Source organism: Notothenia coriiceps, unplaced genomic scaffold (assembly GCF_000735185.1).
Source record: "Notothenia coriiceps isolate Sejong01 unplaced genomic scaffold, NC01 NC01_scaffold00025562, whole genome shotgun sequence".
Classification (NCBI taxonomy): domain Eukaryota; kingdom Metazoa; phylum Chordata; class Actinopteri; order Perciformes; family Nototheniidae; genus Notothenia; species Notothenia coriiceps.
Window position 1 is genome coordinate 1 of NW_011358263.1, and position 12,962 is coordinate 12,962.

The window sequence follows — 12,962 nt, forward strand, 5'->3', positions numbered from 1 at the left end:
GAAATTGTGTTTTCAAATTACCTGGAACATAAATCGTAGGAAACACAAACGTTTTGGAAAAAAAGAGAAACTGTTATACTTCAGTGACTATTCCCTCCATCGATTTACAGAATATGTTTTCTTTCCATTAGTCATTTCATATAGGAGGCATTTGATTTGTCAACCATCAGTGACAGTGTTTATATAAAAATGTGATTGATTGTTTTTTAGTGGACGGCAGTTGGTCGTGCTGGTCTTCGTGGTCAAAGTGCTCGGTGACGTGTGGTGGAGGGCACTACATGAGGACTCGAACCTGCAGCAACCCCCCCCCTGAGTACGGAGGGGACATCTGCCTGGGCCTGCACACTGAGGAGGCTCTGTGCCACACACAGTCCTGTCCAGGTACACACACACACATACACACACACACACACACACACACACACCTCAGTGATAAGCAGCTCAGGGCCCTGACTTTTCCACCCATCCATCACAGGTTCATTGCTTATTTTCTTTAGTCTCTCTCTCTGGGCCACTCGAATGAAACTCATGCATGACTAAAATGCAGCTGAGGGCACACACCCACACACACACACACACACACACACACACACACAAACACACACACGTACGATTTTGAGGTACTGTACTTGAGAGGCCAATCTTAAACTTTGTACTGCAGTGTTGCTAAAGCCATCTTTAACGTATCTATGTAGAAAGGACGGGGGAAATAAATAAATATCAGTGGTAAATGCATTTTCGGGTCCTTAAAGTGCTGAAAAGGCCAGTTGAACTTTGAATTGTACAGCGTGTGTCATGGAGTATTTGTAGACACTATGAACTTTACATCATGACATAGCAATCTGATTAAATTGTCTTAGTATATTCGAGAAGATTGCCTTGGACATGTCTAGTATCTTGAGACTCTGTTATTCCTACTTTGGAGGATCTGAGTACTTTTTAAACGTACTGTCGTTGTGTTTTGCAGAGAGCTGGTCCAAATGGTCCGAGTGGTCCCACTGTGAGTCCAACGGGGCGCAGACGAGGGTCCGTCACTGCGACGTCCTGTTCCCCACCGGAAACCAGTGCTCAGGGAACAACAGTGAGACCCGGCCCTGCCCCCCCGACTCTAACTTAATACCAGGTGAACACACACACAGAGATGGCACACACAACCTCTACTCAAGTAGAAGTAGAGATACTCGTGTTTAAAAATACTCTGGTGAAAGTAGAAGTACTGACTAAACTTCTTTACTCAAGTCAAAGTAAAGAGGCTTTGAAATGTACTTCAGTAAAAAGTACCCATAACTAGCAGCTGTTTTAAAGAGTACCTGACCTCCCTTTATATTAATAGAACAATAATGTCATTGTTAGCTAATGAATGTTTCCATGCTGAACAACGGCAACATGACAACGTTTTCATTGGTCCCTCTTCTTTAGAGAAGACCAGGAAATGATGGATACACGGATCGTGTTCAAATCAATAGGCACGCAATGACTCTAAATAATAATGATCACGCCACCAAACACACATTCAAACTAAAGGAACCAGCCTGTTTGGAAAATGAGAGAAGTAGGAAGTACAGGTATTTGTGTTCAACATGTAAGAAGTAGAAAGTACAGGTATTTGTGTTCAACATGTGAGAAGTCAAAGTAAAAAGTGGTCAGAAAAGTAAGTAGTAAAGTAGGCTACTGATACCAGAAAAATGTACTTAAGAACAGTAACAAAATATTTGTACTCCACTACTTCCCACCACTGCACACACACACACACACACACACACACACACACACACACACACACACACACACACACACACACACACACACACACACACACACACACACAGCCGCTTATGTTTCTTCAGGAACATCTTGGGCACTCGTGAGTGACTAAAACACAACTTTGAGCACACACACACCTCCCAACACCACCATATGCCCACAGCGGTAATTCAGCTCATTTCCAAGAGTCCTGAGATAATGAAATGCGTTAGCTATGGCTCTGAGGGACTCGCTGGTCTCAGGTCAGGTTCAGCGACAGGGCAGCTCTCCTGGGGACGGTCGGGATAAGTGTCTTGCTCAAGGACTCTGAGTGCGGCAGGTGATTACACGAGGGCGTGAACCCCAGCGCGACACTTAAGGGCCGTCTCCCTCCTCATTTCAACATCGCCCCTGCTATATTAGTTTCATTATGAGTCAAGGAGTCTTGTCAGGCCAGGCAGAAAGCACTTACACCAGCAGTTTTCCGTGTTTTATGTTGGAAGAAATGAAGGAAATGGCTCCCGAGTGCTGCTTTTTGCACCTGGTCATTCAGGGTTTTTTCTTAATTATTTTTCAAGCATCTTTGTTATAAATTCCCCTTAATTATGCACACGTCTTCATAATGTGTGGACAGGGTGTCCCACAGCTTCTCTGTTGTTTGCTAACAATGCAATCACATATTATTTGATAGAACTGGTAAGAAGAGATAGGAGGAGATCAACTGTATGGATTTCACCCCTGCTGACTTTTAGCTATACCTTTCAAGCTGTCTGCTTTTAATTTAAGAAAATAATGATAATGACCGATTAACGTGCAAATAATATGCTCTGCTCAAAGCCACCAGATTACAGAAACAGTAACTTCACGTCGCTGATCATCGTAAAGCAGGGGTGTCAAACTCAAGGCCCGCGACTTCATTTGATGTGGCCCGCAAGAGCTTCCAAAGAATATAATACGTTATTATACGGTTACATGCCACTTTACAGACGACATTTCCCACAATGCACCGCGCACTGTGACATGTGCACTGAAGAGAGAATGATTTGCCCTGGATTTCTGCTTTCAGGCGTAGTTAATTGCTAAGTTATTACCCTCTCCGATAATATTCCAATTCAGAGGCAATAATGTAATATATAATACATTATTTTGTATATATTATATGTATGTATATTTATATAGTTACAGCCGGCCCTTTGAGTGCAACCATAATGCTAATGTGGCCCGCGATGAATTTGAGTGACACTTTATTCAAACTCTACAGAAAGGTCTATTCATTTATCTGCATTTGCAAATATATGATATTTCTAGCAGGTGTTGTCTTGTTTAAAAAAAACTGCATTTACACTCTGATTTTAATGAAAAAATATGATAAAAGTAGAATGCAATCACTGTCCAGGGAGGGTATCGATTAGCCAGTTGAACAGTTGTTTAAATGAACTCTTTCTGAAGGACTTAAAGTTCAGAAAGTCCTTTTAAAACATACACACACGTCATCAGTATTGATTTCTGCTCAAACTGGTAGCCCCCTATTGACTGCCGGTAATGTGAGACACCTTTCGAGCATTAAGCATTAGAGATCATTAAAACTCCTCTTTTACCAAAGGATGCTTAGGTTATTAACATGGCATGATTGCGAATAATAAAACCGCTATGAAATGTTTGTATATATTTATAAACACGTTTTTTTTGTATGCCCTGCAGTTCTTACACTTCAGGAATCATGAATTGTTGGATTAGAATAAACATTTGATTGAGTCATAACTCCGTAACCTTTCTGTATCAATTAGCAGGGATGTAATAGTCGTGAAAACCCTTCAAAGGTCTTTATAGAATTACCCATTTGCCTTTATACCTTATCATCCATCCCCTTTAATGGGAAAGGTAGTCCATTAAGGTTCATTAAAAACGTCTTGTAGTTCATTTCCTTTAATGAAAGCCGATACTTTTCATAAACCACTCCAGGTGCCACAGACGTGATTAGCTGGCGGAGTTTTTTATGATAATCTGTTCCATATTGGGTGCAGCTTTCATCTCCACACTCTGCGTCAAGGGTACCATTTGTCACGCTAACAGGGGTGCGCTTGTTCGTTTGTGGTTTTTGGCTCTAATTCTGCTGCCTTTTGCTGTTTATTCTCCTTCGTCAGAAATCTCGATTGCACGCTCCAGTCAGGAGGAGAGGCGCTGTGGAGGTAATTCATATGTGTGTGTGTGTGTGTGTGTGTGTGTGTGTGTGTGTGTGTGTGTGTGTGTGTGTGTGTGTGTGTGTGTGTGTGTGTGTGCCTAGCTTACAATAACTATGGCTATAAGATTTCGCACATAGATCCAGCTGCGAAAACACCCGAGAAACGTTGATCGAATCAAATCTAGAGGAAGTCAGAGCTGCACGGGATAAAATGTGCCGGGTTTGTTTCCTCCATAAGAAAATATCTTGAGAGAAGCACAGGTAGCACGTCTGCTTATGTTGCTGTTGTGCATATACTGCCTCAATAACTGCTTCTGTTGGACGATATTGTCCCAGAAATTATTAATCTGAACAAAATCATTGTAATTTAAGATATAATTATAATATGAAAGCATAATCTAGACAGTCAAATAGTCTTGGAAGCATTATGAATGGTCAAAACTGTAAAACCACAACAGTGTGTCTCACTGCAGCAACAATCAATGAAGAATCTACGGGAGGCTTTAGGGAGTTTTTGTGCCCTGAGTTTTGCCTCGCAGGCTGCTCCTTACATCATTATTTAGCTTGTTGGAGGCTGAGAGAGGAGCTGTCTGCAGACGATGCTCAGGGCAACTAAACAACCTGTTGTTCTCTTGGATATCTTTGTTTGAGCACAAGTAAAAGCCAGTTGAGAAAAATGCTCTGACATGTAACTCATATTTGGGTTGAAATATGTATCTCTTTATGAATGAAACATGATGTTCAGTAAGGAAACACAATGCATCATATCAATTGTTATATAAAACTACCAATATTTTGGAAAAGATGATTGCTTATCAAGCTAACAGTAGAAGAATAATACATGTATTCCTTGTTTTTTACATTTTACTCTGGCCATAGACTTTCCTTTTGATGATAGTGATGCAGATGAATTCAAATATCACTAGATTTTGTTGAAGAGTAAAAAGATTTGACTTTTATTTGACAGCAGAGGACAAATTTAGATTCAGCCGATGTCTTTTTATTGCAGAGCATTCTATCATTACCATATGTTTTGCAGCTTCAATTACCACTTCCACTTGTGTGCATTGACACATATCTCCTCTCCTCCTTCTCTCCTTTCTCCTGGCAGACTTCAACCTCTTCCACATGATCGCTGTGGGGCTGAGCAGCTCCGTACTGGGATGTCTGGTCACTTTACTGGTTTACTCTTACTGTCAGCGCTACACCCAGCAGGCGCACGAATCCACCATCATCCACCCCATCTCAGCGGCTCCGCTCAACACCAGCATCACCAACCACATCAACAAACTGGACAAATACGACTCGGTGGAAGCCATCAAGGTCTGACGTCCACAACACTTCCTTCCTTTAATCACTTAAAGGTCCCCTATTATACTGTTTTTCATCAATATATCACAGGTCTCAGATATATACAGAGCCTGTCTCTGATTGGCTGAAACACCAAACAGATCATTGCAGCATTACCCATAATCCCCTCTGTTTCCAAAGTGCTGATTCTCTGTCTGTTACTTTAGATGAAAATAAGGAGCCCCTCCCCACGCCCCTCTGAGAGATTTGGTTACAAAGAACACAATGGTGCTCTAGGAGGATATTCAGGTGATAAGGGGGGGGGGGGGGGGGTTACCTTGGTTGCTGATTGGCTAATGGTTACACAAGCCAACACATCGTTATGACATCATAAAGTGGCCAAAATCTGATCAGCTCATTTTCAGACAGGTTTTTATAGAAATGGATCAGGACAAAAAGAGAGAGAATCTTTGTTCCTGAAACTTTAAGAGTCTCTTTCCACAGAGGGGACACATGTTGATGTAGAAGAGACATGAAGAAGAGGGGACACATGTTGATGTAGAAGAGACATGAAGAAGAGGGGACACATGTTGATGTAGAAGAGACATGAAGAAGAGGGGACACATGTTGATGTAGAAGAGACATGGAGAAGAGGGGACACATGTTGATGTAGAAGAGACATGGAGAAGAGGATTTTGCATAATAGGGGACCTTTAATGTCACACACAATAATACAATACAAAGGGGCTTTATTGGCATGACCACATTTTAAAATGCCAAAGCATTCCGCACAAGGAGTTATAACAGAACAAAACAAACACTAAACATAAATGTCCACAATACATGTGGCACAACACACACACATACACACACACACACATACACACACACACATACACACACACACACACTAACACACTCCTGACTGCATGCCTCCGACTGATAGGCAGCTTTTCTCCGTGTGTGTCTCAGTGTGTGACTTTGTTCTGTGTCAGTGGTCATACACTGCTTTCTCATAACACACTAATGCAATTACTGATAGATGCGTGGGTAGGTAATCGGATCAGACGCTCTTGAATCTGCACATTTCCTTTGCTTGTCTGAGTCCGGGTTGCATCTGTAATTGCAGACGGTCACGTTGGTAGAGATCCAGATCCTCTCCGGCTACAAACAGCCTCTTATCCTCAGATGCATCGGGCTTTAGTGCCACACTGAGCTGCTGATTAGTGCTTGTCCCACAGCCTCTCTATCTCCAGCTGGCCTTCTTTCAAGGAATATAGCGCTTTGTATTAAAGAGAAATTCAATCACACTGGGATTTCTTACTTGATATCTTAAAATTCACAAGTAACGAATCTGCTAGCATGATTTCAAACCAGTAAAATATGTGCCTCAAAATGTTTCTTTCAAAACACATTTGTGAGATAGTTTTGGCACTAGCAGGCCACTTAAAGACTCTGGCACTAATTGGTCTTCCTGCTGATTAAAAGCTATTGGATGTGCAACTTTTTCTATGTTTTTAAATAACAGAAAAAGATAAAAAATAAAAGTTGCCGAGAGCTCGATAAGCTTTGAAACGGGTACTTAATGTTGACAAAAGCAACTTCTTAATTTCTAGCTAGCTGGGAGATTTTGTGGGGTCTCTCCTATGTTATCAAGCTCTATAAAACCTTATGACTAGTTGACTTCACCCTTACATAGTGCTAGGTTAAATTGTGTTAGCGGAATATTTAACTGATGAACCAGCACTCTCCCAATTTTGTAGCTAATCAAATGATTGTTAGCTTTAAGTGTTGGTCCTTCCTCCGGCTGACTTTTCATATAACTGGTTTTAAAACTAGTGTTAAATGTACACTGATAAAGCTGAATGTCCCAGGCAAACGTCAAAGAGGACGACATGTAGTCTAAAGAAATAGCTTTCTCTTTGTACTGCAGGTTGAAGCTAGGCCAGACTTTTTAAAATCTGAGTACCACTTTCTTTCTAAAACGCCATTTGCACAACTTCAAAATGTAGAGAAATGAAAAGCTTGACAGCCCCTGCATGCTTCAGGCCATTGTTAAGGCTCTCGTTGGACAATCACTGTTCAGGAGTTTAATGAACAGCTTGGTATTATTATTAATATTAGACTTAACTATAATGCTGATAAATCTGGCATTTCTTATGCAGGGTTTCCTCTCACCTGTGTTTCATACGCTGTCAAAGGAAGTCTTTAATATCACATATATTACAAACTAAGTACCTGGATCTCTGTTTATAAAAACTACTCCTCAGATATGAAAGTGTGTTGTGAAACTGCCACAGAGTGAGAACAGATCCTTTGGCTCGGAAGCAAACGTCCCGAATGTAATTTAATTTCAGTCAGAATAAAGGTGCGCGGAGCGTTCATCTGTCATGCAATTAAAGTCAGACGCACAAAGCCTAATCCAGTTAGCTGTATGGCAGATAGAGGCGGATATGAATATAGACGGACCGTGTGAAGATACAAAAGGAAAGGCATGACGAATGAACACTAAAAGCACATTCTCCAATCTTTGCTCACTGACAGTTTGGATATGAAGTGAATTTCCAAACATTAAGTATCCGTAGAGCGTTCACAGGGAGGGTTGATGAACACCTGAGGCCATATCGGAGAGGTTTTGGCTCAAATCCTGATGTTGATGAGTCAGAATTATTATGCACCCAGACACCCTTCATGCTGGTTTCTGGGCCAACTGGAGAATCTCCAGCAGTCTAGTTTATGATTACACTCTTAAACTGAAGTTTGTAAAGACAGTTGATTATATGTCCAGGCTTCCTGTAACTCAGAAAATGGCCTTTAGGGTTTCTTTGAGGATGACTCTTGCCCATTCCTCTCCTCTGCAGCCAGATGTGTCGGTTCTCTTGCCCTTGGACGACCCCGCCATGCACCAGCCTCTCTCTGCTAACATGGGGGTGTCCATGCGTGGCCTGGAGATGTTCTACTAACCTCTACAACATATCGCCTCTTGACTCCCCCTCCCCACAACAACTCTTTGACCCCAACCTCTACTACTTCCTCTTCCCCACCGTGCCCCGCCCTTCCACTTCCTGTGTGTGGCAGGTTGGAGTACAGACTCTCTTTCTCTGCTCCCCTTCATCTTCCCATCACCCTCCTCCCTCCCGGCTTGTGAGAAGGCAGTGTATCCCCCTCCCTTATTTCTCAAAAAGTGCCTCCATTTGCATGTTTTTTCCATGTTGGTCCTTCTTGTTTCGTGCTCTATTTTATTATGAGAAAGGAAATCCATTGTGATGCTGTTTGATTATGCTCCTCTGTTACCTCTCTGCCACTTCCCAGCTCAAGCACATTTTGTTTACAGCACAACAACTCAAATGTAATAATTCTTCAGGTAATTAAAAACGTAGATGATGCTAACAAGCGTCGTAGCGCAGCTGTTTAAAAGCAGCCGTGGGGCGTGCTGCAGAGACAAGTCGTTGCATCCCCTTTGGGTGCAAATCACATTAAGAAAAAAACGCAAATATACGAGTTTTTTGTCCAGCATCTCGTTCCCTATCAGTGTCAGTCGGAAACATTCATCAACGGCAAATGCAGCATCATCAAGCGTTCAATTACTCTGCCCCGAGGGACAGCAGACGAACACATCCATTTGCCAAGTTGCTGATGTTGAAATGAGAAGCACATCAGAAGCTCATTACATGTTTACTATGTCACGCAGGGACAGAGAAGATGGCTCCATGGCTCTTCCTTATTGTTTAACAGGAAGTAGACTCTTGATCGATTTGTGTAGCTTAAATAGTCCCCAGAGGACCCACAATGCAGAGGGGGCCATGAAACTGCGGAGGTATTAGAGATGACAGAGGTGGACATACGGACGCACATCAAAATAACTTAGCCTTGTGATGGCTTATCATTTTTTCCAGCCTGTTTGCCAATGCTTTGACCTCGCTCTGTGAGAATGTATGTTTCATTCACTGAGCGGCCTCCCATTGATTTGTGTTGCTGCCTTTTTTTGTTAAGAAAGATGGATTTGCTTTTACCTTGCCATCTAGGCTGAATAATCACTTGATGCATGTGTCGCATTAGTCCAGACTGACTCCCTTTTTTCTTTCCATCCACAGGCCTTCAACAAAAACAATCTGATTCTGGAGGAAAGAAATAAGTACTTTAACCCTCAGCTTGCCGGGAAGACCTATACCAACGCATACTTCACCGACCTTAACACCTACGATGATTATTAAGCCGGATTCGGCCCTTCAGACTCTCCCCCTGTCATCCATTTTAGTTTTTTGTGCTTTGTATTGAGATTTGTGACACCATGTGCGGGACATTCCCACTCTCAGACTCTACGGCAGCTGTATAATGAAAACAGACACACAGTGTTGCCACAGAGGGAAATCCCACTTCCTCTCAGGTACACTCGGAAAACTACATTTTTTGGGGACAAATCTTGCCTTGACTCTCGCTGAGAAACTGGATTTCCAAGAAAAAGGGAAGAATACAAGCAAAGAGACTTCGGGGAATGGGATCCCCTTTTAACTTTCCTGTGACGCCTCTCAAACAGACCTGTATTTGTAACGATGGGAAATAACCACAAACTGCTTTTGCATGACTTCATCTGACGTGTTTTTTCTGTTTCGTTTTTGCATGGTTGATTGCATTCCTCAGTTAGAAGACTTGCAAGCAGTTTCTTAGCTGGTTTTGGAAGTCATAACAACAAAGACTTTGGAGATGTCTGATGGCTTTTACCATGTCCTGCTGCAGCAACCCAAAGGTCCTAAAATCAGGATGTAGATATTTGAAGTCTGTGGTCGAGTTTGTCCATTTTCCTTTCTGTTTCAGGCTCTAGCGGCTCGCAGTATTTGATCATTCAGTTTATTTTGCCTTTTAAGCTTTTTAAGGTGCATATGTTTTGTACAGGATGTTAAGTTTGAAGCCTATGTCTGTAGTTTTTTTTAATACATTTACTCAATGTCTCAAGTAAAGAATAAAACATGTCCTTTTAAAAAGAAAAAGCTTATGTGCATTCTGACAAAAGAAATCAGGAGTTATCATATCAGCCGGCATCAAGCTCACCGTACTTTTTTATATTTTTTGTAAAAAAAAAGAAACAATGTTTTTGAATTTTGATAGTGTTTCGCTATTCCTTTGGCTTCTGAGTTAAAAATGTAATTTGTGAGAGCAGGATGTTCATAGCATTTACTGTACAGACGGAGCGTAGCAAATACTACTCTCCCAACCTAGAGTGCTACCCATTGACTGTAAGATGAAACTCATTCATCAAGTTTCTGTTTAACCGAATATGAGGTTATTCAATGGTTCAGTTGCAACTAACTATTTTTACATGTTTGCTTGTGTTACTGTGCATAAATTAAAGACTGCTTCGTACACAAATGACTTGTCAGAGTGTGAGTTATAGGGATTCATTGTCATTTGCACAGCTCTCGACAGCTCTAATGAATGACGTGATGGAAGTGAAAAGATCCTCTCTCCTGTCTGCTTGCTCTGACATCTTTGGAGACTTTGTTCCTCGAGCAAAACGCTGAAAAACCACCGCACCGTGAGCACATAAATCACCCGAAACCAGAGCTAAAGACTCCCTCTGCACAGGTTTTAAAGGAGTCTTCAGCCCTGCAGTGAGAAATGGCTCCAGCAGCAGTGGAAGGATACCTGAAGGGTACAGATCGCGTCAGGCGGCGGGGTAAAGGTGGAGCCTGGAGTCCAAACGCTCATCTGTATGACGGGCTGTAGCACTAAGCACGCTGCTGTTCTCCATCAACCTTCAACCTGACGTCCCATCTGTGTGCGGAGGCTAAATGAGGGGGAGTTATTATTAATCACCCCGGTGTTTTGTCAGTGGGCGGTGAGGAGGGGTAGAAGCTGATCCAGCCCAGTGTAAAAAATCAATCCCTCTACTTTGAGTTCATCCTCACTATCCAAGAAAAGCTCTGCTAGACGATCTTTAATATGATGTTATCACGATGCAATCTTCTTGCAATTTTACACATTTTGCGATGCGGTGTCTTTTGATATATTACAATTTATTAGCTTTTTCTCTAATGCAAATTACGCCATTTGTCATCGTCTGTGTTATCTAATATGGTAAAGACATATATAAGGAAAACGTTTGAAAGTGCATTTCTGATATATTTAACTTTTGACCAACTACCTGCCAATCCTGCTGACCTCGTTTTTCAACATCTAAGCACCCTCTAATCGCCTAAAAAACGATTGTTACCAAAAATTGTATTTGCAACTTTATAAATGTTTGATCCTTGCCACCCAATATATTGCGATCTTATGCTATGATGTACTTTCCTCTAACCCTAGAGGACAGTGGGTGTATGTGTATGTACATATTTCCAGTTTTGGTTGGTAAAGTAATAACTGTTAGGGTTATGGTGCTCAAAGACAACCCCAGATTCACTCGCTTTGTGAATGAGATATGTCCACTTGTTTCATGTCTCCTTTTCTCTTAGATGCATGGTCACGATTCGGCACCTTGTCACTAAGTTTTCATTGAGGCTGACTCGCTGAAAGGCCACAAAAACAGCCAAAAGGGAAAGAGAAATCACAGGCAGAGAGCAGGGGATTCAGACACTGCCTCACACACAGGTGATGATTGAGGGGTTTTATTTCTGTGTGAGTCTGTACATTGTTGGTTTAAGAATAAGTGGTGTGAGCAGCTGCATTTCTCTCTCAATATTGGTTCTCCTCACAACACTAAACTTTGATGGATGAATCATCCTCGTACATAATGTACATTTCCCACACACACTCACTCACACACTCCAGTTCTGCTGCTTCCTTCAGCACTTTGCAGAAACACGAGCTATGTGACATTCCTCTTTGACAGCGAGGCAGAGGACAATAAATGACTTTTCCCAAAGTGGCATTTAAGGAGTGCTAAAGGTCACAGCTAAAGGTCAGGAGAGCAGGGCTCGTGCCTGTCGGAGACACTGAGTGTGAGAATGTTTGTGTGTGTGTAAAGAAGTCAAAGTGTCATGAGATGTGAGATGATAGAACTACCGTCTGCTTATGTTTATGCATGTGGGAGGTTTCAGCGAAATGGCAACAGCAAGGAAGACTGTAAATCTCAGCAACTATCAGAATGGATTGTCAACAATTTGATATGCAGACATTCATGTTCAGTACAGGATGCATCTTCGTGGCTTCGGTGTTCCCTGACTGTTCATCTACATATACTTTACTTTATGCCATCAAAACGAAGCTGTAGTGTCAGTATGTGTCTACATTGTATACAAGAAGGTGAGAACCATATCTTAAAGTGGACCTATTATGCTATATTGGAAACATATATTGTAGGGCCATGCCGATACAAAACATTTTTCAAAATACCAAACAGTTCACCCATTGTAGCCATGCCTCATACTGCTCATACCCCTATTTTGCAGCCCTGTTAGAGAAAAGCAGATTTTGGGTCAGACTCCTTAGCTTGAAAAAAATGCCTGATCAGAATTATACCGGAGATAAAAATCAATTCTGCTGTGATAAAACGCCATCCTGTTCTAAACCACATCAAGGATTATTTCTGAAACAGTATGGAGCTCAAATGCTTTTTCTCTTGCAGGTTTATCACAAGGTGAGTTCTTTTTTTATTTCCTGCTTTTTAAACACATGTGCTCTCCAGTACAGGTTAGCTCTGAGTGTTAGCGAGGCTTGCTAATGTAAACAAAGACGAGATTACGTCCAAAACACGTCAGGCATTGTTTCTGATAGCAATTATCTGTGGGTCCGCTGCCGATTTGACGTC

General features: G+C 41.8%; 1 protein-coding gene across 2 annotated transcripts; it reads left to right on the top strand.

Annotated features, from left to right (window-relative positions):
• The first annotated feature begins 214 nt into the window (after positions 1-214).
• LOC104956206 (semaphorin-5A-like) lies at positions 215-10,585 on the top strand. Of its 2 annotated transcripts, XM_010783673.1 has the most exons (6): positions 215-381; positions 968-1,123; positions 3,888-3,932; positions 5,037-5,248; positions 8,077-8,293; positions 9,310-9,382. In XM_010783673.1, the coding sequence occupies exons 1-5, from the start codon at positions 279-281 to the stop codon at positions 8,176-8,178; spliced, it is 618 nt and encodes a 205-aa protein (XP_010781975.1). In that variant the 5' UTR covers positions 215-278; the 3' UTR covers positions 8,179-8,293; positions 9,310-9,382. The 2 variants fall into 2 exon arrangements, with proteins under 2 accessions (XP_010781975.1, XP_010781973.1); XM_010783671.1 differs by lacking the exon at positions 8,077-8,293 and having other exon boundaries at positions 9,310-10,585.
• The last annotated feature ends 2,377 nt before the right edge of the window (positions 10,586-12,962 follow it).